Here is a 27,737-nt window from a genome sequence, read left to right as displayed (position 1 = left end):
CACGGTTCCCACCTCACTGCTAAGAGCCCTACATCGCTGCGTGCTCGATTACAATAGCTCAACATTGCCACCAAGTGGTACACAGCAGCCATGACCCCGGTTTGGCAGAAGGTTAACAGCTCCAGATGCTTGCAGTCAGTGCAGCACAAGGGGACGGCGCTGCAGATGCAGGTGTCACTGTGGGGCTCAAAGAGACGAGCAGACGTCAAATAATCACACAGCTTGGCTGCATTCCCAGTTTTTGATGAGCAGACATGGAATCAATGATCTGTTCATTAGTCCTACATGAGCAAATCTGAGAGTGATCTGCTGCCCAAAAGAGGCAAAAAAAAATCAATACTGCATGTGGATACTCTTTGCACCACATCCTTCTCTCCATACATGATAATCTTTTATCTCTGGCAACTGAAACGAATAAATGCCAATAACTAGGAACAAATATGCCTCTATAGTCTATCAGGGGGCTGTGGGTCGAATCTTTGTCTAATTGAACATCAGCTGGGGGGGGGTCTTAGCTAGAATGTGTTTTAGCTTTCAGGCCCTGGAGTCTTTTTTTTCCTTGCAATCAAGGTCACAGTGTGAGAGCGTGAACAATGCACGAGGTTATTTCCCTCCTGCCTTCATTACTATACAATTAGCTGTGGTGGTATTCCATTTCCCTCATTTCAGACTTTGTAGATCGATATTGCTCAGGCTCCTGGCTAAGTAGCTGCGCTGCTGGTAGGGCTTTTCAATAGCTGAATGGGAGGCATCAGTCACTGAGCTAAAAGAGATGTTTGAGAGCTGTAGTCGGCGATGGCCACACACACACACTTTGATGAGCGGTTGTAGAGACTTTGCAAAAACAGTCTCACAAATACGGGGGACACTGGGTGATTTTTAAAGAGGAGATTGTGCTAATGTCAAGTTTGAACAATGGTTCCACTATCATCATTATCAAGGTCATTTATTTGCTTGTGTGGGGTCTGTTGAATTTTGCTTTGAGTCTCCTTTCTTTTTCGGATTTTCATTCATTGCTTTAGTTTAAAGGTACAAAAAATGGGTACAAACACTTTTTTTGGTTTGGATATCATTAATTGGACCTTCTTGCTGGTGGAACAAGTGGCTACAGAAGCTGAATGTATCACAGTAGCACGGTAATGTGCTTAAACTTGAATGCATCTACAGTACAAGGCGGTATTTGCCCCTTGTCATGCTTAAATGTTACAGACTATCAAACAAATTATATTATTTCCACTAGCCACACCCCAGCCTGATTATTGCTAGATCTGTTTGAATCAAGAAATGACTTAAATAGAACCTGTCTGACAAAGTGAAGAAGGCTAAAAGATCTCATAAAGCTGCTTTTCAGTAGCTGAATGTATCAGTCATTGATCGACATGTGTTTGAAGACATCGTGCCACAATCTAAAGAAACTCAAGAACCAGTCTGGAAAGGGTTAAAGAGCCATTTCTAAGCCTTTGGTACTCCAATAAACCAGAGTTAGAGCCATTATCTGCAAATGTAGTGCACTGGTAATAGTGGTGAACCTTCCCAGGAGTGTAAACGTATACAAGAGCGCATCAACAACTCATCCAGAGGTCACAAAAGCAAAACAACATTTAAAGAACTGCAGGCCTCCAGGGTTCATGATTCGACAGTAAGAAAGAGATTGGGTCAAAATGATCTAATACTAACACAGCATTTGGCAAAAAGAGCAACATACCAACAGTCAAACATGGTGGTGGTGCTGTGGTGGTGTGGGGCTGCTTTGCTGCTTCATTACCTGAACCATGACTGAGATCATGATGGACCTGGACCATGATGGACCCATGAATTTGGCCCTCTACCAAAAAATCCTAAAGGAGAATGTGTGACCATCAATTTGTTCCCTGAAGCACACCTGAGTTGTGTAGCAGGGCAGTGAAACACACCAGCAAGTCCAGCTGTGAATGGCTCAAAGAAATTGATTGAGATGTTTTAGCATAACTCCAAACTGGCCATTCAAAAGCTTGTGGTGTGTGTGGCTGGATGAAAACAACTCTTCAAAGAAGCATGGGCCAAAATCCCTCCACAGCGATGTGAAACACTCATTGCCACTTACTGCAAGGGCTTGATTGCAGTTCTTGCTGCCAAGGGTGGCACGACCAGTTATTACGTTTAGGTGGCAATTACTTTTTCACATAGCTTAATAAATTAGATCATCATACAAAAAATGCATTTTATTTTTTTCTGGATGATCTCTGTCTCATTTTTTGATTTTGATTTTTTTGGAGGATGTGAAATATTTAAAGGTCAAAGAAATCCAGATGGCAGCAAATACTTTTTGTGACACTATTCTTGTGCGTGATAGACCAAGGTCAAAAGGCCAGGTTATCAACACATCACCTCTCCAATTCATCAGCTCATTTTTATTTGGCACAGTCCCTCATGAGAGCATTTAGCAGCATGATGACAGGAGGGATGAGATATGAGCCGAGCCAGTGGCTGCAGAAAGTCTACAGAAAACACGGAGCAAGGGCTGTGCAATCAGACACCACAACTGACTTCATCTCAGAGAATAATTACATGTGGCACTGACTCCGAGGCTGGTTATTAATGCCTATAATGGACAGGCAGCAGAGGGCACTGGATCATGGTCACATGAAGGGTGAATGAAATGTACAGTAGTACAGTAGTATCCTGTTTTGTTAAAAAGGACCTATTGTGTTCATTTCCAGGTCCATATTTTTATTTGTAAACTTGACTTGGGCAGTCAAATGAGCCATGGCTCATCCTTATTTACCTCACACCGGGGTGTGGTGCAGGCCATCAGTGTGAATCGAGTGACTTTAGCTCACAACCCTTTCCCTAGCCAACTGACAGAACGAGCTGTGTGCCCAAAAATGACCTTATTAGGGTTATCCACTGACATCACACAGAGTCAAGAGTAGAAAATAAAGCTTTTGAGTCACATGGGTTGCTTGTATATACCCTAATTGTATATATCCAACAGTTTATGCAGTACATTAAAAAACTAGGACCATAATAGGTGCAATATCTCAAAGACCTTTTTTCAGTTGCTGTTAAACTGTCTCTTAGAAAATACTTGAATTTGGAATCGTAGAAAAACGTTGCATTGATATTTTAATGTGCTGCAGGCCATACATGCTACATTAAACTGGGCCGTTTTGTATTAAATGTGAGAACGTGTTCTGAAGTTAAGCATGTTTGCAGCTAGTGTTAACTAAATGATTTCACACCTCCACTCTGCTAAACCTCTTTGTCTGTTTTACTGAGCTAAGCTGATCTTGAATGGACAGATTCAGACAGGGGAACAAAGAGCTCCCTTTTTATGAATTGTGAAAGAATATCTTTGATGTTTTACTTGACACAATTGTTCAATTTTTTAAAAAAAAAAAGAATTTCTTCTTCACCAAAATCGCCAGCTTTCATTATGAAACATTATCTGTATTTATAGTAACAGCACAAAGTTTAAGTAAAATCAACCATCTTTAAGATCAAAGCAGCTGTTTTAATTTAAAGTGTTCCCTGCTCAAGTAAAAGAAGAGAAAGATTTATGTGAATACACCTTTGATTCAGCATACAAAGTGAAAAGAGGACTAAAGCAAGACAAATTTTACTGTTAGTATCATTATTATTATTATTAGTCACAGAATCTCATAACAAGAACACATATTAGAAAGATGCCTGCTGCATTTAATACTGAGGAATCATGTAGAAACAGACCACGAGGAATAGCATGACATCGTTCCGAATAACAGCAAACATCCAATCGTCAGGCAAGGAGTGGCACAGGACAGGCATATTCGTTTTTTTCTTTGTTTTTTTACCAAAAAAATAAATACCAGCAAACTGAGGAGCCTCATTCAGCGACAAACTGGCAGTTGAAGCAAACGCCACTCAAAGTCTGAAGTCATCTCTCCACAGGCACCAAGAGACAGAAACATTTCCTCTGTGTGGAATTTCAAGACATCATACTTGCTAAATAAACGAAAAGTTGGCGTGCTACGTAAAAAAAAAAAAATTACAAATTTAAAAATAGAAAAAAATATCTGTCAGGAGAATACGAGGAAGAAGGAAGAAGCATGCAGATTATAAACAGCGAAAATACAACTTGCATGGAAACTTCTCAGGAAAATGTTTTTAGAAGCTGCTGTCAAATAAAAAACGGCTCCAGTTCTAATCTTGTTCTTTTGATTATTTCATTTATTTTTTCTTTAATGCTCTCAACGCATTTACTGGGAAAGAAAAATGGGCTTCTTCATGTGACAGCAGCATTCCTGTTTCTGCTACATTCACAGTACTGCAGGAGGATGGGTCATCTGTCACTGCACTGGTACAAGACAGTACTCTATACTGAAAATAACACCAACCGCAATAACTATAGTTACTGATATTCAGGTAAACGTGACGAAGAACAGAACATTAATTAAAGTCCATCCCAATTACAGCCGTCGCCACGGTTCTTTCAGCTGTTTCCTTTGCTGCCGTTGTCATCGCACTTCAGACGGGCACCACAAATATTTTATCTGACATCAAAATTGGTCCTATTATTGGTCCGCTGAAATGTATTTCAAAACAACAAACAAGAGGAGAGGGGGGGGAAAAAGTTGAGCTTCCCACTTAAAGGAGACTGTAGCTTAGTCTGGGTGGCAGCTTTACATTCTTGGCAATAACAGCACCTCTTTTATGTTTTAAAGAAAAGACAACTGCGCCAATCTGCAGTGTGCTCAAATTTACAAACTCCACTGACGTGAACATTTCACCAAGAAAATACAATTTTGTGGATTTTCTTTTAAATATATATAGATATAGATATATAGAGAGAGCGAAAGAGTAAGTATTTAGTAAGTATTTTACAGTAACACTCGTGGCCGACACAGAATCAAAATGCACATCTTTTTTTTTCATAGAAATCATACAGAGACATTCGGTTCCCACTGGTCGTCACATTCCTGTGAGTCGGGCAGAGAGGAGTGCTGCTGCAGCGTGTGTCCACCGTGTGGCAGCATGTAGGTATCCTGGATCGTGTTCAGTGCAATTTCTCCTCAGCGCTGCGGGTTGTAAATCTGACACACTGTAGCACATTCTCCGTCTCGCTCTCGAAAGGGGCTGATTTGGCTTCTCGAACACCGACCGTAGGAGGGATTCTAAAAAAGAGCCAAAATCTGTCACCGGCCTGTTCATTAAAACCGCTCTTCAGTTCAAGACTCCTGCAAAGATTTGTCATACACTGACAGTCAGACGATGCTGTGTAAAGGCTGTGGGAAACTGTGGTAACGGTGAATAATTGCACTGTCTCTCTTCAAGGGAAGACCACGAGCTAAGCAAATCAGGCACGAGTCTGACATTCCCTGTGTGTAACTTGGTGTGAAATACTGTGGAAATGTGCACGATTTTATTGCACTACATCTGCAACGCCTTTAAGTGACCTTAAAGGAGTAAATATTATCATTATTATTTCAGTATTATTAATCTCCACATATTTGTTTACTTCTCACAGAGATCTCCAGGATGATCTCCAATACCATATCTGGTCCTTTTTTATGCACTCTGATACTTTTCGTTTTTGTCAAACTCAAACTAGTTTCACTTCTGTGGGAATAAGCTGAGAAGAGAAGTGAACTTTCATTTGAGGTTTCAAGCCAGAAAAGGATTAAACGACAACACACTGGTGTGTTTTCTGTGCGGTTGCATGGGTTAAGTGGCTTTAACAGGAAGAGAAATGAGTTATGCTAGAAAACTGGGAAATATGTACGCATGTTTGAAGGTGACCAGCAACTCTGTAGCTAATTAACTAATTCCACACAATTTGTTATTTGTGAAAGAGCTACAGGTTGATAGCCAGGCTTTTAATGATTACTGTGGTAGCTGACAGACTGTGTCAGGTCCTGCTGACTTTACAGACAACAAGAATTCTTCCAGGTCAAAATGGAAGCTATGAACTCATTTAATTAATTAGGAACATAACTAATCAGCAAAAACATATAAAACAATTATCTATTAAACAGCAAATAAGCGGTCAAAGTGCACCTCTCTCACCTGGTTATAGATGGACATCAAATACTCCTTCCTCCACTGCCTCTATATCCTCCTCAGCAATTACTAGTGGGAACAGAGAAGGTGAGGGCAAAGAAATAAGTGGCGGTTTGGTCAGCCATCTGGAAATGCAAAGCATCGCCTAAAATCCAGAAATGTGCGGCCTTTGTCTATTTACCATTCCCAATTCATTCGTCTGGCAGCATTGTGCTGCCCACTGATGGAGCAGGTTTGCACTGATACAGAATTGAGCCAGGCAGGGCGCCACTTTTGCTAATGTCTGATGAAAACACTGCCTTTATGAGTCACTAGCCTCACTGTGGTGGACCATTTACATTTCCATTGCAAATTACACTCTATTGTTGGAAGAAAACACTCCAAATGTCAGCTCCCCATACACTCAAAGGAAGACAAAAGCCCCCATCAAAAAGTGGAGGTGTTGCAGTGGTGACATGAAGTCAAAATTCCTCCGGGCTACACTTGTTTATCTTTGATGCCTGCGATGGGAGATTCTATTTTATCAGCACGAGGGGTCAAACTTTAAGGTCTGTACACATATCAAGCTAGCTGGTACTGTATTCATTCCTGTGAGAAACAAAGATTCTAAAAACAAGTAACTCGATGCTTGAAAAATACACTTATTCTGTGGGGGCTTTTTGCTTATGCCTGTAGGCCACAACCAGCAGCAGGTAGTTGCATAAGGACCATAGATATATATATATATATGTGTATATATATATACACTAGAAATAGGAGGGCTGGCTCTATCCAAAAAGGCTGAAATTGATCAGAAATGTTATAAGATAAGAGATAAGAGATAAGATAACCTTTATTAGTCCCACACGTGGGAAATTTGTTAAAAGACAGTTATCAGTGGAATCACAAATCATTTTTTAATTTTTAATGTAATACGTATTTAGACATGTGTAGGGGTCCATTTCAGCAATCATCCTCTTGGAAACATGAGGGATGCTAGCTGCATGTAGATGCATCTTACCAGTGTTCTGCAGGCTGGGTGGGGTGTTAGCAGGAGGAGGGAAGCTGTAAGATCTGGCCTGGAGAGCTGGCGGCGCTTCATGGCTGATGCTCTTGGTCCTCTTCCGGCACTCAACAGCCAGCCGGCTTCGGCAGGCCTTATGGCAGTTGACCCCGCAGGCTGCAGTGGGAATGTTCGCACGATGGGAGAAAGATGGAGGCAGGGACAGGTTTCGGGAGAGGAGGAGAGGACGGGGGGATTGGAAGGGAGGGAGGGACAATTGGCGAGAGAGCAGGCGAGACAGGAAGAAAGGATGAGAGGGCCAGGGGCGAGAGGAAGATGGAGGTGGAGAAGAAGGGTCAGACAAAGGGACGGGTGCAAACTGATGAAACGGGGCAAACGGGAGAGCTAACGGTGACAGTAAAGTGCTTCGACATGCTGTACAGACACGCGAACACTGGCACATGCACACGGTAAGGCCGACTGTGCCCGACAACAGCTCTGTCAGCTGTGGGTAGTCTACAAGGAGAGGAGTGATGGGTCACCCAGCAAGGCAGCAGGAAAGCAACTGAGTTACTGGAATCCATGGCAACAGAAATCTTTCCTGGTTCATTTCTTCACTGTCACTGGTGGTAGTCACCTGACTTTAAATAACTATAAAGTGTGCAGATAAGCATCATATCAAGAGAAGAAAACAGTAACAACCTACATAGTGGCAATATAACAAATTTTGATCATACTGGATTTTTTTATAATGCTTATTTCTTTAACTCACTATGAATTTTTCATTCTAAAATAATTATCACAGATATTCGTCAGTTCCCAAATAATGACACATACCTATCAGTCTTTGCTTAAACTCTCATGTACTCTCATGTCTTTCCAATGTATATGAAGCTATAAATGTTGCTACTATTCCCAGTCTTCATGCTATGGTGAGCAAAGCAGCTGGGGGATGACAATTCAAATTTAACAAGGAGATCTTAGAGCAGTCTTAAGGTCTAAAGCAAAAAAAAGAAGCCTACCTGCTAAAACGTCAAAGAGATAGAAAGAAGCAAAGATGTTTCTGTGATATGGATGTTAGAATGCTGGCATGAGCACAGCCCCACATCTGTTCAGACAGTGAGAGGTTTCTGATTCAAATCTCAGTAGCTGACATCTACTACCCCATTACACACACCAGACAACCCACACACATCAAGAGCGCTCCTGCACTGCACTGCACTGCAGTGGGTGATTCATTTCAATTATGTGCCTGCCGGTCTGTCTACCTCCCTGAGTTTGGGCTAACAATGGTAATGGGGATGAATGGCTGTGGGGCTCTCTCATTGACTTCCCCTGGTCTCATTAATGGAACAAGCCAGAACTAAAACTCTCAGTCAGGCTCACAGAATGCACTCCTGTAGAGTGGAGAGGACACGGGAGAGTGTGAGGGTCAGTGGTGTGTATGTGTGTCTGTATACACAGAGAAATGCATCGCTCTCTTTGTGTGGATCTGCTTGTGTTATTTTTTAAAGCAATCACATGCTTGTCTTTGTATTTTAACAACAAACACAAGTTAAAGATTTAAAGCTCCTTACATAACTTGCCTCATTCACGCAAGCACTTTTTGCTACACTTTTTCTATGTAGCAGTCACACAACAGAGAGCAACTTGGTGTTAACATCTTCCCCGAGGATGTTTGACATGTAGACTGGAGCAGCTAGTGATTGAACCACCAACCTTCGGATTAGCAAATGACCTGCTCTACCTCTCCTGAAGTACTAATCCAAGTCTCCCATCCAAGTACTAACCAGGCCCGACAAGATCGGTTGTGCTTAGGGTGGTATGGCCGTGACCTAGTCAACATGACGTCATCATGAAAAATAAGAAATTACTAATCCTTAAAGTTGTTACACTAATTCAAACACAAATATCTGTATTTGTTAACACATGTGTCCTTTTGTTCTCCTACTTAGACCTCCAAGGCTCCAAGAGAACAACAAAGCGTTACATCCTGCGATACACAAGGACTCTGCACACAATACAATACTACTGTGAGGTTTCTCAAGCTGTCATTGCATTAACACAATACTTAACTTCTTCTAAATAATGAGATATTCACGCTAGTAACTGAACAAACTGTGTAGGCAAGGCTGACTGAGAAATCTTTGCAAAAACCTGACGTGGAATTTAGTTTATGCAACACAGAAAAAGCAGGGAAACGCCATCTATGAAATATCTGCCCTACCTTTCTCGCTCAGATGTCTGAGCTGTATCCAATCACTCCTTAAAAGACTACAGCAGATGGAAACTAGGTTTATTTGCATTTTAGATCCGGCATCATGTCCAAACCTTTGCTTGACATCTGGAGAGCAACATATTTGTTGCAAATTATTTAGAGAGTTTAACGTCTGCAGATCATCACTCTGCTTTACAACATCAGCACGGACCACCAACAGCATGTCCACAGAGGGGGGGGTGGACAAGCTGCAAATGTGTTTAAGAAGGTAGCCGGCCTCTGTGTATGTGCATTTGTGAAATGAACCAGCTTCCTCAAACACAGGTCCACTTGGAGGCCTGAAAGGGCAAATAATTCTCCATTGTGTATAGTGTGCTCTCCGGTGATGGAGTTTATCCAGCTGCTTAAGCAGAGGGCTTTGAATATAATTAAATGTGTGATATGTTTGATGACATTTACTTAGCACTCAAAAATCTGTGGAAGGTGCAACAGATGGGAATCGATGGCTTCAAAAAAAAGGCACTAATTCCTTGAAGCTTGTACCCTCGTAGCTAGAACAAGTTTATTTGTGCAGAAAACAGCGAGCAAAAGCTGAAGGACTCCTCTCTTACCTTTACATTTGTAGCCTTGCTTGTAAAATCCCCAGATCTGGAAAAAAAGAAAGAAAAGAGAGGGGAAAAGGAGTGGGGTTGGGCATTAATCCTGATTTTATTTTGTTTAGGACACAAGGCGCTTTATATAATGAGGTAAAGACCCTACAATAATACAGAGAAAACTGCAACAAACAGGCAACTGTGAGTAAGCACTTGGCAAAGCAAGGCAAGAAAGAGGTACAATGAAGCAAAGAGACACGTAAGGTGTGAGAGCGAGATAGAGGGAAAGAAAGGGGGAGAGAGACGGGAGGCCGGCTGGACAGAGGGGGTGGAGGGGGACCGAGATCAAGCGGGATGCAGGGAGCGCACAGGCAGTGGGGGAACAATGACATGAAAGAGCTGAACTGGAGATCACACACCGCACTGGCACATCTGAGGAGGCACAAAATATCCTGACCTCTTCACGTACACACATACAGACACACACAAACCTACATGAATGACAGCAAAGCCACATACACCTGTAGGTGCACATTTGCACACTGACACAAAGAAAGTCTCTCTCACACACACACACACACACACACACACAGCCAGAGGCTTTAAAACAAAGAGAAGTTAGTTCTGAGCAGAATATCCAAACACAACTATCATCACAGCCCTGCCTACGCTGACTGACCTTTAAAGCCTCTGTAGACGCTAAAACACAACACACTACAAACAACAGCTGGAAACATGCTGGTTTTAATTTAAGCTTTGCCACCTCTACTGGCTGTAGTTACACATTTGATATTTAAAAAATGCACCGGGAGACGTTTATGTTTCTATTTTTGAAATCATTTCTAGTGCCTCAGTGCTGAGTTTTGAACCAGCACTGACAAGCAGTGTGTATTTAATTTCTCAGGTATTTTAAGGCAATCTTTTATCAAATAGGAAAGTTCAAATAAGGGAAACTGTGCTGTCTTTAATGCCCCGACTGTAACAAATCTCAAATGTCATTCTGTTCCTGCTAAATTGCTTAACACAAAAAAAGTGACAGAAGGTAAAATTTGGCTTTTATACGACGAGAAAAGTTTCCATTTATCATTCTACTGAATTCCCATGAACCTTTTTTTGTTATCGCCATTTTATTTTAAGTATTTTCAAATGAGGGAACAAGTTGTTTTCTAAGTGACTGACATCAGCCATTATTGTGGAAGAAATAATGGAAGAAAATGTGCAAATTTGGAATTGGAATCACTTTATCTAGACAAGCTCAAAAGTACCCTATTTTTTGTCTCTAGTGGAGGAAGGGGGTTAACTGATCGAACTAACATTTTAGTCTGTCAGACAAAATAATTTGTAGTAATTTATGTCATGCACATAAGTAAAAAAAAAAGAGCACACATCCAACCCTTTCCATGTGCACACATGGAAAAACAGGGACAGGGAGAGCAGCAGCATGACCCTGTGCAGGACGCAGCAGGCAGGAAAGCCTGGTGGACGGGCACGCCTCTTTCACTCAATTATGTTTAAGGCTGTGAAATCATTTGCAGTAAAGCATCACTGTTCACTGTAAATGATTCTCAGAGTAGACGCGTTATTTTACATCTTTCAGAATCAGGCTCAGGACTGGGAGTTAAACTTAACATGTAGTTTTTAACCTCCATTATTATTTTTCAGTTTGTAGACCTTTATGCTAGTTTAAGAACCTGTAACCATATCAAACACATAATATGACGTCAATGTACAATTAACCCTGCAAACCAAAAGCTCATCGACAGCTCCAAACACTTAGTTTCAGACATTACATACTCTTACCAAACTCTGCAGTCCAGCAGGATAAGGTCACCCACACATGTCCATAGTAGGCTTGTTTAGAAATGCTAGTTTGCAGTATGAGCATACATGCATGTACAAATGTACCTTGGAAATCAAGTATATACTGCATAAGACACGCAGCCTGGAAAAGATCTGTGACTGTAATGAGATATTTTTATCTTTTGTCACAAGGTATGAACACTCTCGTAACTCAAAACAGAATAAGAGATGCAGCATGCGTCAAAAAGCCTCGATGCATCACTCTGTGTAATTTCTCTTCTGAAACTTGTTTGAATCTTTTCCAGAAGCCTGCTGCATCCTCCGGAGATGGAGAAGCTTGCACACGGTGCATTGTCGGCTTGCTTCTGTAATCTGTAAGCCAGTAATTAAAATAAAAGACCAAAGAAGAATGCAGGCACCACAGCACCAGACTGAACATCCTTGTGCGAATACCGGTGACTGGACGCTGGTGTTTACAGAAGGCCCAGCTGGAATTGGACAGCATGTTTTAGGCAAGTGTTGAAAAATGTGCTGCAGGAAAATATTTTGTTTGCACAGGAGCCAAGAGGAAAGCAGACAGATGAGGAAGTGGTTGGTGTACAGTATCTACCTCTGCCACACACACACAGATATATCCAAAGGAAGAGGCAGACTGCCAGGGTCCTTATCTTTCCCTGCTCTGTATTCTGATTTTCCCCCATGACGATTTAAAAGTAACAGACTTTCCCCAGAGTTTAACGTGCTGCTGTATACATGTTTAATTTTAATGGAAACACATACGGTTGTCTGTACGTCTCTCTCGAGAATTGGTCCGCTTATAATGCAATATAAAGAAATGAATGTCTCTACTTCAACATTAAAGGCCTGTTCTCATTACAGCTTAGTCACTGTCTGTGTCTCAATAACACAGAGATCCTTGGGGGACTTTTGGGAACGTTGAGGGCCAGAGGACGCACACTCACACACCCTTAACACTGCCACAGACGAGGGTTATCATCTCACCCAGTTAACTTCCTCTCATATTTCCCAGAATGCAACTTCAGCAGTGTGTGGCTGCAGCTCAAAGTGATTGCACTACCCTGACCTGACAGGAGGAACCTTAAAGAGTTGTGCTACCACGGCTTGACAGTGACAGCCAAGACAAATAATGAAGTGCATGACACTGGGGCATTTATAAATCCTACAGCTGAGTCAGTGCCTAAAATCGAGTTTTTCATGGACTGTGTTTCATGAACATTTTAGGATGGACTGAGGTCAAAAGCAGAATTATACACAAGCTGAAAAGATGGCTACTGTTTAAGTTTTAGGCATAGATGTTTACTCACAAAGCCAGCACAGTGTTCACAGAACGTGGGCTTGACATAGGTGGTCTCAGTAAAAGTGTGGATGAAACCCATCTTGCAGTTCAGCAGAGAGCTGGCTTTCATAAAGTAGTCTATCATCTCCTCCCTGCTGATCTTCCCGTCTCTGTAAGAGGACGCAGAAAGAGATGAATGTCATAGAAAGCAGATTGTAAGTTGGCTCAGTCTATAAAGTGCTTGTGAATAAAGCTACAGATTCTCACTGGTTCTTGTCCAGTTCTCCAAACTTGCTGAGGTATGGAAAGTTGTTCCTGATTGCTTCAAATTCATCCCTGGAGATATTGCCATCGCCATCTGTGTCAAAGTTCTTGAAGACTGACTGAAAAGAAGAAAGATGTGAAGTAATTAGGCTGTTTTAGGGAAAAGTGATTATTGTGATTGCCTGAAAAATAACACAAAAATTTATGTATTTAAAATTTAGATCCACAGATTTGTCCATGCATGAGCTCTGCACCAAGTTTCACAACATTTTTCTTTTCCATCTTTGGTCATATATCTGCATTTCACTTGTTTATTGTGTAGTTTTGATGAATTAGCAGTTCTGATACTAACACCTATAACACCTCTCAGAGCAACCTAAAAAACTAAATGTTCAAACTGGGAAACAAGTATTCCCTCCCTAAAAGGCAGAGAAACCCACAGCATCACAGCAGGTCACATTTATTAAATAATGTTGATTGTCTTTAAACTTTATAAATATATATACATACAGTAGATAGAACAAAGCTAACACTTTGACTGGGTGACAACCAACTTAACACATCTGGAAAATAACATTTGCTGAAACAGAATTTTACAGACAGAGTAGATCTGTCATGCAACTCATTTGCAGATGTGCATTTGTGGGGAAGAAGTTACCAAAACACATACGCCCTAGTTATGGTAGTTATGGTTTGTGCAAGACTAAAAAAATACACTCTGACATTTGCTAAATCTTTGACAAGCCCAATAAAATGTAGTAGATCAGACTCATGCAGTCTAAAAGATGATTTCATAATCCAGCAGTTTGATAATGAAGAGCACTGGTGAGCGTTATTGTTTTTGAATTAATCATTTTAGTGGTAAAAGCCTAGAGATGTATCAGTTTTTAAACTTTTGATCTCTGACAGTTGTGGTGGTGAGTACAGCCATAGCTCATTTTTATCCTTATCCTTGTAGCACCTCTCAGGCTCTGAGAGATGTGAATATGAAGGGAGCAGAGAAACTCACTTCCACCATCTTCTCTATGTGTTTCTTGATGATCGTGGGGTCAGCGCTGGGCTTCACTGAAACGGCCCACTCATCAATCATACTGGGCTTGGGATCAGGTGCGGGGGCAGGGCTGGAGTTCTGCTACAGTTGATGAGAAATCAGAGACCATGAGATCAATAATAAACCAGGGAAGTGAAGCAAAGAAAGCTGCCACACAGGGCAGAAGTCAGGAATAACCTCGGTGGATCAGAATGAAAATACTTTTTGAAAAAGATTTCCAGCGTAACAATTCTGATATTTTAATATCTTAAGATAAATATTGTCTACAGTATATTTGTCTGAAATGCAGGCAATTTTAGACTGAGGTTCAGAAGGCACGCTTAAAATCACCATTATCTATCATAGCAAGTCTGTAGAAAAGCAATATTAGTGCATGAGAGGTGAGGGGCTGGGAACACACGGGATGAGTATATCACCATGCTGCTTACCACTGGCTTGCGTGGTTCCCTCTGTAAAGACATCTGATAGATCTCCTCTTCTGTGTGGTATTGGTCCAGAGACACCTGCACAAACAGCCAATGTGAAAAAGGCACATGAAAAAATTCAAGTAATTTCCATTTATCAGGTAAAATCAGGTATTAACACCAGCAGTTATTTCAAATAAGAATACTTTTATTTCTTAAATGTAAAATACTTTTTCTATAAACATCAAAAGTAAAGTTTTTTATAGAGTTACAATTTGGTTCATACCTTCCAAATCAGTCCTACAAAACCTAAACTAAAGGCTAAAATATTGTTTGCTAGCTAAAAATATGACATTTTGAGACATCAGTGGTTTATGCTAGCAGCCTGTGTCTAGTTAGCTATTAAAGTATGAACTGTGTTAGCAAGCTACTGGAGTTACCTAAGGCACTATACATATTTAAAATGGTAAATGGCCTGTATTTATATAGCGCTTTACTAGTGCCTAAGGACTCCAAAGCGCTTAACATATGCAGTCATCCACCCATTCACACACTGGTTTGATTTGATTTGATTTTATTTTATTGATTAGCATTCAAATATCTCAGTGAGGACAGAACAAAGATCTACCACAAAGCAAGAAAGCATGAGACAAGGCTAATCAAAAGGTATTGGCTGAAGCATTTGCTTATTACGCCAACCCTTTTAACAAAAGATCTTTTTGCATGCAGCTCCTGTACACAGGGCTCGAAGCAAATAATAAAACAAAGCAAAAACAAAACAAACAAACAAATAAACAAACAAGAAAAAGAAAAAAAAAACGTTCCACCTTAGATAAGTAACTACATCAAAGCAAAGGAATCAAGAGGTTTTTTTGTTTTTGTTTTTGTTTGTTTTTTCTTTTTTGTTTTTTGCTCTTTTCATTCTTGATTTATATATTTTTCTAATACTGTATTTTTAAACATATTTTTAAACAAGGAAAATGAACTACACCTTTTTAAATCACTGTCATAACTATTCCACAGGTTAACTCCTCTAACAGAAACACATCTCTGCTTTATTTTTGTCCTCATCTTGTTTTTTTTAAAGAAATCTGTTCCCCTTAAGTCATACTGACTCTCTCTGACTTTGAACAGCTTCTGAGTACTGGGGCAAAGCAAGTTATTTTGTGCTTTATACATTATCTGTGCCATTTTATATTCAACTAAATCATACAATTTCAGGGTATTCAGATTAATAAACAAAATGTTAGTTGGTTCTATATAGTTTGATTGGTTTATAATTCTTATAGCTCTTTTTTGTAACTTGAAAATAGGAAGAGTGTTCGTTTTATATGCATTACCCCATATCTCCAGACAGTAAGTCATATATGGAAGCAACAGAGTACAATAAAGTGTGTATAATGATTTTTTGTTCAGGACATGCTTTGTTTTATAGAGAATAGCAATGGTTTTTGACATTTTTGTTTTCACATGGTTTATATGAGACTTCCAGCTCAGCTTATCATCAATTATCACTCCAAGAAATTTATTTTCGTACACTCTTTCAATTTCAATTCCATTAACCCTTATTTTAGATACATTTTTCATTTGTCTAGTGCCAAAAATAATCAATATTGTCTTCTTTATATTTAATGATAACTTATTTACATCAAACCAGTTTTTTTATATATTTAACTCCTTTTCCGCTGTAGTCAGAAGCTGTTCTAGGTCACTGGTGAAGGCAAGCTACATATTTAAATGTAATGAGAGGGGAAGACCCAAAAGTCTTTCGCTTTAATGTGCAGAAACATCATAGCTTAGAACTAACATTTGAGTTTGGAAAGCTTATATAAATTTACTTTTTGGTTCTTTGGTCTGTTAGCAATTTGCTGCAACACTTAGCAGCCTGCAGCCATTTATTGTTGCTAGCTGACGGAACTCAAAAGAAGTCACCTAATATTTCAGCTGCAAACCATTTCAGAACACTTGTCACCTGCTATATATAGTGATATAGAGTAACTGCATGCTTTCGTTCTGAAAAATATATTGCCACGTTGTCTGAGCGCACACCATTTATTGCAATCTTTTGCTAATTACTGCCCACATACGCACATTGAAACCTTTTATTTAATGGGCATTGATCCAGTTTCTTGTATGGTGCAATATAATATTGGATTCTTTAATGGAGGCAAAGGTTGTCATCACTTGACTTGTGTTAACTCTAAAGTCACATGATGTCAGCTGAAGTAGCTCCATTAAGTGACTTACTGTCAAATGTAGTTCAAAGCTGAGGATAGTCAATAAACATGGATCTATATGCATCTGTTAATTTGTAAGTTTAAAGACAATATATAAGCTTAATTACTTTATATTGTGAAAATTTAAAACAATAGCAATAATCCAAACACCTAAATCCAGGCATCTCATAACAACAATTTGTTGAATATAAATGTATTCACATATAGTTTCTGAACGCATCTGTCGAGTACTTAACACAAAGACCCTTTCACACAGAAACATATTTCTCAGAAGACCTGTTAAGCAGAGTCATCTCTTGCGTACAGAGCCATTATAGCAACAAGTGAGAGAGCAGCATCTATTTTTTGCACTTGTAAACACCATAGACATGTGGCATATACGGTCTATGGTTAACACATTTAGGTCTGCTGCTACACGTACTCGTCTACTGCATCCACGCTTGGCCTCGTACACTTTTGTTTTCCTTAAGTCCTACTCTCTCACTGTACTTGTGTGTCTTGTGTTTTAGTCAGCTGGGACAAAATTGCTAAATTATTTTCTTTTTATTGAACCGTGTCATTTCGAAGAATTCCAGACATTTCAGGGAAAAGGTTCAGTTGCAAAGCAAAGTACATCTGAAAAGCTGAAGAGAAAAATAACCTGCGTGGTTTGCTTATTTTACCTGTCTAAAATAAAGCATGCCTTCCCCTTTTCATTATTTTGAAGGATTTATTGACTTGCTTTCCATCTTATCGCTGCAAACCCAGCAGGCCTCATGCTAGATCAACTCCAATAAGCACTGGCATAAGATAATTGGATATTGACTCTGTCCAGCAAACTTTTTCTCTTGCCTCTCAGCTCCAGAAGCTGTCAAGTTATTTTCTTTTATTTTCACAGGAGAAAAAAGGAGAAACCAGCTGCAATCTCACAGCAACACCTGCTACCAATAATTGATCTCCTTGGATTGTTTAAATTCAGAAAGCGCTTAAATTCAGGAGATTCTTGTCTGCATCTGCCAAAAATACTGACATATACACACACACACACTGGGTTGTGAAGTTGTAAAATGCCACTACCACCTCAGCTTTCAAACTAAAGAGCAGGTAGCAACAATTAAGGTATCATTCTCACTCACTGTTACATGATATTACAGTACATCCACTTTATTTCAAGTGGATGTGTAGTAAAATATTTGCTTAAAATATATTTCTTTATACTGACTTATTTAGTCATTGAGGTAAATCCAAAACATTGCCTTTTGTTTAAATTCCAGTTAGATTTTGGTCTGAATGCAAATCAGTTTAGTCTGTTTTCCCTGGGTAAATAAAAACAGCTGAGGATATCCTCACTGCTGTATATTTCCTGTGTGCTACTGTGCTCTCTAAAAACCCTCTCATTTCTCTCTCTATCAAAATGTTTGTCAACCACAAATTATGAGCCATTTCCTTTTGTTGTTGCAGAGTGCCACTAGTCAAAGCAGATGTCACTGACTGGCACCGTGGTAACATTGGTTACAGTCTTGCATTAGCCTGGTAGGGAGGTGTATACTTTTTACTTAGTTTTTTTTGTCTTTATTATTGTAAAACTACAAAACAGCCCAGTCCAAATGAATGTGGTCTCAATTAGTTATGTGTATAAAGCAAACATGTCCACAGAGTCAATTTCTTCCATTCCAGCCACTCTGCCAACATAGGCCAGACCAAAGATCTGTCAAAGGACATCAGGGACATGATTGCAGCCCTGCACATAGCTGGAATGGGCCAGAAGACCATCAGCAAGAAGCTTTGTGGGAAGGGAAAAGCTGTTGGTGCGATTTCTCAGAAATGGAAGAAATATAAAATTTCCATCAGTCACCTTTGATCTGCAAGATCATGCCTCACAGGGTGAGGATGATCATGAGGAAGGTTGTGGATGGGTGAAGATGGGTTGTGAATTGGTCTTCCAGCATAACAGTGACCCACAATATAGTCTCCAGACCTCAAAATGAAAAATTCAGCATTGGTTCAAACAATTAATTCCGCCACTGTATTTCTGTTGATCTGGATAACCAAGTAAGAATCGTATGAAAATGAAAATGTCACAATGTCACTATGTTACAATTTTAATTAAACTGATCCTAAGCAGGCCTTAACACAAAGGTCTTTGTTGTTACTTTTTACCCAAGCTTCACCTCTTCACTAAGTTTTATTTAAGCCTTTGTATCACCTTGCTAGCAAGTATAGCAATACACATGACAACAAACAGCAGTGAACGCATGCCTCCTCCTCAGTTCTTCCCTCAGTAAAGGAATAAATACAGCTGAGCTATTAGTACAGTGATCTCTTAGGTAAAGGGCTTTCTTGAAAAACTGTTCAGATTTCAAAGAAGAGACTGCTGCTACTGAGATCCCCTTGGGTACTTTCAAAGCTAAAGCAACCTGACAGGGAAAGCTTTTTAGTCTAAAGGAATAGACATGAGGTTTCAGTCCAGGTTAACAACTTAAAGTTCAGTGAAAACGATGCTGCAGGGGTTAGAACTCTCTGTCCCTGATAAAGAACAATGAGTCACTTCAAACAGTGGAACTGGGCTAGCAGTGTTACGAAAGTGAAAACAACAATGCTGACTTAAATGCCCTCTTTAATGTTCTCTGCACCCAAGCGTTAGCATTAAAGCTAACGTACGATGCCTTTTTCTTTTTTACCCATTTAGTTTTGTGAATTTTGCTCAGCCTGTGACACATTTATTTCTTTCCCTCCTGTACGGCTGTACAACATCATGTAAGTGCAAATGTAAGTAACCCAGCTTGTCTCGCTTCTGCTTCATCTTGCTGTTCATTTTCAGTGCATTTCCAATCAAACGCTTAGTAACCATTTCTCTGTTATGCCACTGTGGACCACATCTGTAAATCCCATTTGCTTTGTGATTGAAGGTTCATGTTTTGAATCTTTTCCTCTACACATGATCTCTGACTTTTGTCTGTGCACAGATTTTGTCCCAGCTGGCTACAGTCTGTCTGACCACGAGCCAGTCGAATCACAGCAGAACAAAGTCAAACAGACTGCCTGTTTCACTGGCTGGAAATAAAATGTTTCCTCCTACTACCTCCTCACAGCCGTCTGGTTGACAAACAAATGCCACTTCATCATGACTAACTTGATTCGGGACCTGATTTGTCTCTTATTACCCCTTTAACTGCTTTCTGTAGAGGTAGGTAATTGAAGCCAAACATTTCTCTTGGACTCGGAACAAACTTTATACCCACTGTAAGTAAGTTGAGCAGGTCTGTGTTGGCATCGACGTTAGGTGGCGTGGCCTGAATGAGCGCCAGCTCTTGAAGGATAGCGTACAGCTGCTGGGTTTTTGCCAGGTTGACTCGTGTCTTCTCTTTGTCGGCCCAGTCTGGCAGTGCCACATGCACAGCTATCAGGTCTTTCAGGTGCACGCCAAGAATTGGGAACCGGAAGCCGGAGCATTCAGAAAAACGCTTGCGGTACTGACTGTAGTTGCCACATGATGTCACCAGTTCAATTAAGTTGTTAAAAACCTGTCGTAGAGTGAAAGGAATATAGGTTTGAGGAGCAGAAAAGAGAATGCCTGTCTCAGAAAAGATTGATTTGGAAGCATCACAAATATTGTCGAAAACTTTGCTCCAGATGGACTTGCATAACTGTAACTCGCCCAACTGTTGCATTTAACTTTCTAGTCATGTGACTCAAATTCATAGTTCTAAAAAGACACTGTGTAGGAGTAATGGGCACAGACAGGGAGCTTGGTACCGCTTACACAGAAGATGCTGAATACTCAATCAGGAAGCATTATCACTTATTAGCTCAGCGCACAGACATGCAGCGAACATTGAATTTGTCTGGTAGCGCCTGGTTGCGGTTGCCAGAAATAGATGACAGATGGCTGCAGCTACTGCACCTTGTTGGTCTCTGCACTGATGTGAGCCTGCGTGTCTTTGAGACGAGAGATGGAGCTGTTGCTGAGGCCGCCCACTACCGCCATGAGTGTATTGAAGTTCTGCAACTGTAGCAGCTTCTGTGAACGGAGGAGGAAGAAAAATTAGGAGTGAGGGTGAAAGAAGAGATATTTTATGAATGTGTAAGACACTGCCAAGAGCAACCTGGCCAAATTTTTTTTTTAAGGCGGAGAGAGAAAAAGATAAAGAAGGGTGGTATAAGTTAGGAAAAAAGACTTACAGGCAGTCAGAAAGATGCAGCTATGGAAATAAATGGTTACAGGGTGAAGAGACTTCTGGGTTAGATACTGAAAGAGTTTAGCAGGCCAAATACACATCCACACATAATCTGAATACCAAGAATTTAGTGAATGCTCTAACCTGTCTATGTCAAAGTTAGGCTAACTCTTTGTGAATGGCGCTCTGTGGGGCTGCTCGCTGCCCTTCAGACTGCTGGCATCTCAGTGAAAATCAATGAGGTCGCTGCTGCGTGGGAGGGCTGCCAGAGGGGATCATTTGATTCAGCTCAAACAACCTTTAGAATCAATTTGCAAAGCAGTATGGAAAGCAGGCCATCATTTGCAGAGTGTCGCTGCACCACGCATACATGTGTTCATCAGTGATGCCTGGGAAAGGTTTCACTGTCAACATGCCACACCTTTCCCTGTCACCTAAGAGTTAGCACACAGTGGACTGGTGATGCGGTATGCTTATCAAACGCAGGTGGAACATTCACAAAGAACACAATGTGCAATAAACTGAAGGCAGCCACGTTCACAATTGAATTTATAATGCAAGTGTGCAGTTGAGAAAAAAACACTAATGAGCATGAGTCATTTGTGATGGGCTCCCAGTAGGATGCCGAAATGGGACACAACCAGCAGAGGGAAGCTTTAGGAAATGTCAAGTGCAATAAGACTGCCTCCTGTGCTGCCTCTGAATACATCTGAAGCCAGCATGTGTTTGCCCTGGGATACATCAGAGAATATCAAAGTTTGTGGCATTTTAAATGGGCGGAAAATGAATGAGGAAATTTTGTGGAGGGTTTGATCTTCTCAGATGTGTATGCTCTAATTTTGGCCCACTCTTAGCCTTATTGGAGGACTTTGGGGCATAAATCGCCATTTAAGGTCATGCAAAGCATCTTAATCGAATTTAAGTGCAGTACAGTTTGTTTCAGTCCTGCATAATCCTGCACAAAGTGTGCTTGAGCTTCAGTGCACAAACTGATGGCCTAATACATTTGACTCTTCCAAAAGGTTCAAATTTTGTCTTGTCAGTCCACAGAATATTCTCCCAAAAATCTTTGGGATAATCAAGATGTTTTTCAGGTTTTTTTGTTTGGTTAGTTAGTTGATTTGGGGGAGGTTTAGATAAATGAGAAATCGGCCTCTGTGTTCTTTTTGGTCAGCAGTGGTTCTATCTTTCACGGCTCTGTACATTCAAGTGAGGAACTAGATTGTGTTAAGCTTTGCTGATGCATTGGACACATGTTTGCAAACTGGCTTCATTCACGGCACTGCCCCAGAATCTGAATATAAAGAAGTTGAAATGTGTGGAGTTGGTGTAAGGTGTTTCATGGGAAAGATAGTTACTTTGGTTTTAATCATTAACTGCATAGACAGCCATGCACAATCATCCTAAGAGGACCAAAAAAAAGGGAATTTAACACTAAGCATTGGCTTCATTAAAATGTCTGCACAGATCAGCTGAAGTTCTGTATTCATGAATTCATTCTACTTAATAAAGCCACAAATTAACCTTCACCAAACAGGGTTAGCTGTGCAGCTCATGTTACCATGGTTATCTGCTCTGGTTGAAACTGAGCCAGCTTTGTATGTGAGGATGTTCTCAAGCACAGCGGTCCTTTAACAGTAAAATCAGAATCAAGCCGCAATTTCCAGGGATGAAAAATGAAGCAAACGGGAAATGTGAAACACTGCAGTTCCTATAATGGCCACTTGAAGCTGGCTCTAAAAGTCAGACTTTACAGAATTAAAAAGCATAGCCTGGGACAGAGAACTGTTTTAACCTCTGCGAATCATTTCCCCATCATAATAACTGTAAGGAGGGTGAACAGCTTCTGTTAAGACTGACAGCTGGGCTTGAGGATACTTTGATTAACAGGTGTGTTAGTACTTGTAGTTGGAGATACTCAGTCTGTGCTGTGTTTCACCTCCTGTAATTCCACTAGCTCAACTTGACATCTGGGTGATGTCAGTTTTGATTAATCTAGCTTTATATACACACTAGCATTCTGAATGTGTACACATTTGAGCAAAGTAAGTATAATTGCATTATCGAACAGCCAGCAAAAATAAAATGAAGCCTAATGGCAAGTCATTCTTTTCAAATAACTGAAGAACAAAGAGTTCTCTGGTGATGGCAGTGAGTCAGCAGTGTGGGGATCACCACCGTTATTACGAAGGATCTCATAACAAACGAGAATATCCACCTAGCAGCTGGAAGGCTGTTTCAATCCACAACCACAAAGGCCAATGTGTATTCAACACAACAAATGTCATCAGAGCACATTACAACTCATCCAAGGGATGCACACTTCAGTCACTGCACTGCTTTAATATTGTGGATAAGGAAACACGCTTTTTATTTTTGATTAGTATCAATCCAAATTAAACCACTGACAAATATAAAAGAGTTTAATTGGTGCACAGAACATCATGTGACCAGCTGACTGGCCAATAGACACCGCTGTTTGATGGCGATCTTTGGATCGGGCTGCACAGAAAGAGCTCATTATCCACCGTCTGCACAACCGAACTTTAGTTGTTCATACTGTCCTCACCTCTAAAGTATCTAGCTCCCTGAAACACTCAAACAACCTTAAGTGTTCAGTTTGAAACACTTGGGAGAGCTCTGCTGGGCTTCCCCTGATAAGAACCCTGCAGAGGTGTTAGATTGCTGGCGTACCTCAACAGAGCACATTATGTGCGTCTAGCATGTGTTCTGCTGAAGATGAAATAAATGGAGAACGGGAGTAGACCTAAGCGACTCATAAAGATGAAAACAAACCCACACTAGACTTGCAGTAAGTAATGAGCATGCATTCACAGAGCACTGCAGGCTATTAAGATGAAAATTCTTTTTCTGCACTTTCTATGGCTGACTGAAGCTTCCTCTTAACGGCTTAGATGACTGAGTTGTCGCGTGGAGGGGAAACTCAGCCCATCTGGCAGACCGAACCAAGCGATAACATCAAGCTGAACTGAAATCAATTACAGAGAAGCCCCGGGTGCCACTTAAAGACATGCGTCTGTAGTGAAAGGACGACAGTCTCCAGACATATGATTGGAAAACCATACAGCGCAGCTAGCTGGCAGTTTCTTCCAGGAAATTGTGGAAGTATTAAGATTAAGTGAAGATTAGGATTAGAGCGATCATGACATGCAGACGACCATAACGCTATAGCGAATGAGTACAGAAACAGGAAGGTGGGCACAGTTTTCAGTCATATTTCTCTAGTTGGAAACTAGATTCCTCCACTACAAAACATCATAATAATATTAATGAAGCATTTATAGAAAAGCAATTTTTAAAAAAAGAAATAATTGCAATAATTCTGTCAGTCAAGTGTATCTACAACTGTTTTGTGTGTCTGTTGTCTTTTTTGGCAAATGAAAAATGTTCAAAATACAAGTTTATGGAGGTGGTAAGAGAATCTTTAAGCATAAGTGTACAAAGGTAAACAGAAAGAAAAATCAGTTGTCTGTAGCATATGTGCAAAATAAATATTTCATTTTTAAATATCACCATTACCATAAATATCATATTTTCCTGAAACCCTCTAAACTCAAGGCATGACTGTAGGGCAACAGGTCAAGCTTTATGCTAAAAACTCTGCTGCAATTTTTTCTACTCTGTGTGATGTAAATATGAGAGGATATTTGTAATATGGTCATGTCAGACACGCAGCTCTTTCTGCATCACAGAAGCCCACCCACTGTTTCCAGGGGTCAGCCAGTCAGAAGTAAGCTGACTGAAGCTTGTTTCAGAAGGTGGATGAAGTCATGGACTGCACCAAGACTCAGCGTGAGATAAGTAAGGATTATTTGGTACTGTGAGTCACAGAGAACTACTCTGGTAAACTACAGGAACAAAAAAAAAACCATAGATAGCTGGAACTGAGCCCAAAGATCTCCTTTATTTTTAAAAGATGCAAAATTGGCAGCAGCATTATCTCACTGAGCAGGGAGCTTGGAATGCTAATACCTCCAATGCCATTTTTGAATTAATGTTCCCTTTTTCACACAGTTGTGCTGCTAATGGGAAATCCTAGTATATTTTGCATTTGTTTGCAAGTCATAAGAGATCCTCGGTGACTTTTCCACTTCTCTCTGCTCCTCCTGGTTTTCACAGTTGCTTCCAAATCACCTTTCCTGCTTTTTTCTCTCTGCCCCCAACAATCACCCACTAACACTCTCTATCCATGAACCCAGAACCGCCAAGCTTTCCCGATTGTAACAGACCCAGCAGACAGACCTGTGCCACTCGGATGAAATGGGAGATAACAGCAGCTCTCTGCGGGGCGGTGGGCTTGCTGAGCACCATAAGCTGGATCCATTGTGAGACGCTGTTAAAGAGCGTGATGAAGCGCTCTAAGACGGGGTTATCCACCGTGCAGCCATGCATCACAAAGCTGTGGTAGTCCTGAAACTAGAAGGAGAAGTAAAGCATTGAAAGCCTTTATCTATTTAAATTACAGTACATCATATTCACATCCCACAGCAATTCTGAATATTAGAAAATGCCTGACGACAAACATATATGCAAAGGCCTTTCTCTTGTTTTGTATATATTCCTCTTGATTGTAGACAGTCTCCTATGTCCATACAGTAAACCTGGATATGCAGTTGGTTTGCTTAGCTGAGCACAGAACTTTAAACAATGAAATAACAAGACTGGATACAAAATACAGACGCAGTCTGAAATGAGAAGTACCGTAAGCCTGCATTATTTCTAATAGTCAAAGCAGGCGGAGACTCATCTGTTTCCAAAAAGAAATATTATCCAGTATTTATAACCTCAGCAGATCCTTTCCCGATTCATTTATGGTCTGATTTGTTAGTTTCAAGTGTCTAATAGAGCTGCATGTCCAAGTCAAATTTGGATTAAAATTGCCACGAGACAGAAAACAATTGACAACTTCCTATCACATGAGCATCTAATGCTGTATCAGTCCGATTAGCCCCACAAACACTGGATGACGCCATTACGTCTGTCTAATGCAATCTATGGGAAACAGCAAGCCTGGTTTATGAAATTATATTATTATATTAACTGTCTGTAATCAGTCAAATGCAGACAAATAATATTGTGTAATTACAGCTGTACTCGTTGTTAGATCCTCATTAATTCGATTTTTTGTTTCCTTTTAGGCAAAACTCTATTTTAGCAGAGCCATGAAGACAAAGACAAAAGAAACGCCATTAACACTGTCCCTACTGTGCCACGAGCATCATCCCACTGGAATAAATTATCAACAAAAAGAATCCTCAAGCGTTTAATTCTGCACAGACCCAGTCATTTCTTTTGCCTCCTGAAATAGCTCTCAAATTGAACACTATTTCCAGTCACTAAATATAATTACTGCCCAGTTAAAGTTGATTTTAACAACTATTGCTTAGCAACTGCAGTGAGCCTTGAATCATGTAAACACAGAGTTACTTGAGAATTTAAGAGCTGTAAACATCACAGTAAAAAAAAAATAAAAACAGAGCCATGGTCACACTGACCAGGATCTTGCAGAAGGATTTGTATTCCAGATAGGTCAGGTGTTCAGCCAGTTCACAGGAGTCGAGGTGATCAAACAGCAGGGACATTTTCCTCTTTTTGGACACAGATGGGACACGCTGGGTCACCTGCCGCTTCCATTTATATGACGGCCTGAGAGGGGAGAAAAAGCACGGTTGTCTCTTTTAAGGTCTTTTGGAACTGCACCATAAAAAACTACACAAGGATCACTTTTATAGCCGCTGCAAAAGTTACAGCTGGCCTTTAAAGGCTGTTGGGGAAAAAAAAGGAAAAACTACCATGAGAAAATGATGATAGTACAATGTGTCTACAATATAAAAAGCCCTGAGAAACCTCATATTTGTAGACTGAACTACAACTCTCCAACTATTGCTGTAGAAGTTATTTTTAGAAGGCTATTTCCCTGCTTATTCTAAGATATTCTGGCATAGAAATCAAATCAGCTCCACGAATTCATTTCCTTGGAGCAATAAAAGAAAGCGGAGCCATATAGAAGTGGCATTTCTCAGAAAAGGACAGGTCACTGGCCCTGCATAGCACAGCTCAGCAATTTCAAATAACAGGCAATAAAGGGCTTGCTGACATAAACATCGGCAGATGGGGACACTCATTCAAACTGTCAACAACACACGCAGCATTCAGCGGCCTATTCACTCACACGCTGTCCAAGTCAATGAGCTGACTCTGCCTCTCATTGCCCTCAGTGGTCAAGAGGTCTTTATAGTCTTTGATCTGGTCTGCCAGCTCCGGGTTCAGATTGAACTCTGCGGGAAACTCAGAAATCCAGTACCTGGAAGAAAGAATAAAGGGAGAGAGAGAGAGGTGAGCGTGATGGCATACACTGAAAGGACTGGGCTGTGGTCAACTCATAATTTAAAATAGCATTATAGTTTTGGTATTTGATGAAACAAAGCACCTAATTGGAGCACATGAAGAAGACCATAGAAAAAACTAGAAAGGATAAAAGGATAAATGGAAATGACACTTGGAAAGATCAAAGATCTCTTAGAAAAAGGCAACGAGACGAGCAGAAGTCAGAAAAGATGGTTTGTTACTTGACGAGGTGGCATATTTTTGTTCGGCGCTCATCGGTGCAGCCATCCTCTTGAGATCTGATGCTGAGGTCAAGGTGCAACCGAGCTGCTCCTCGCAACACTACAACAACTTATTCAAAAATCTCA

General features: G+C 40.5%; 1 protein-coding gene across 1 annotated transcript in view; it reads right to left on the bottom strand.

Annotated features, from left to right (window-relative positions):
* Positions 1-4,861: 4,861 nt before the first annotated feature.
* The window catches only part of LOC146636912 (RAS guanyl-releasing protein 2-like), a 35,711-nt gene continuing 12,835 nt past the window's right edge, over positions 4,862-27,737 (bottom strand). The window contains exons 4-17 of the mRNA XM_085351117.1: positions 27,612-27,668; positions 27,215-27,346; positions 26,538-26,688; positions 25,285-25,458; positions 20,748-20,864; positions 20,086-20,367; positions 14,652-14,726; positions 14,182-14,304; positions 13,176-13,291; positions 12,937-13,078; positions 9,830-9,866; positions 7,019-7,177; positions 6,025-6,087; positions 4,862-5,132 (exon numbers count right to left, since the gene is read on the bottom strand). Of these exons, the coding sequence (XP_085207243.1) occupies positions 6,029-6,087; positions 7,019-7,177; positions 9,830-9,866; positions 12,937-13,078; positions 13,176-13,291; positions 14,182-14,304; positions 14,652-14,726; positions 20,086-20,367; positions 20,748-20,864; positions 25,285-25,458; positions 26,538-26,688; positions 27,215-27,346; positions 27,612-27,668 (1,624 nt within the window). The 3' untranslated portion in view covers positions 4,862-5,132; positions 6,025-6,028. The remainder of the gene's footprint in view (positions 5,133-6,024; positions 6,088-7,018; positions 7,178-9,829; positions 9,867-12,936; positions 13,079-13,175; positions 13,292-14,181; positions 14,305-14,651; positions 14,727-20,085; positions 20,368-20,747; positions 20,865-25,284; positions 25,459-26,537; positions 26,689-27,214; positions 27,347-27,611; positions 27,669-27,737) is intronic.

Source organism: Diplotaxodon limnothrissa, linkage group LG3 (genome assembly GCF_057381915.1).
Source record: "Diplotaxodon limnothrissa isolate DT_005_m linkage group LG3, D_limnothrissa_male_GT1.1, whole genome shotgun sequence".
NCBI lineage: Eukaryota > Metazoa > Chordata > Actinopteri > Cichliformes > Cichlidae > Diplotaxodon > Diplotaxodon limnothrissa.
This window is presented reverse-complemented; position numbering and strand designations above follow the sequence as displayed.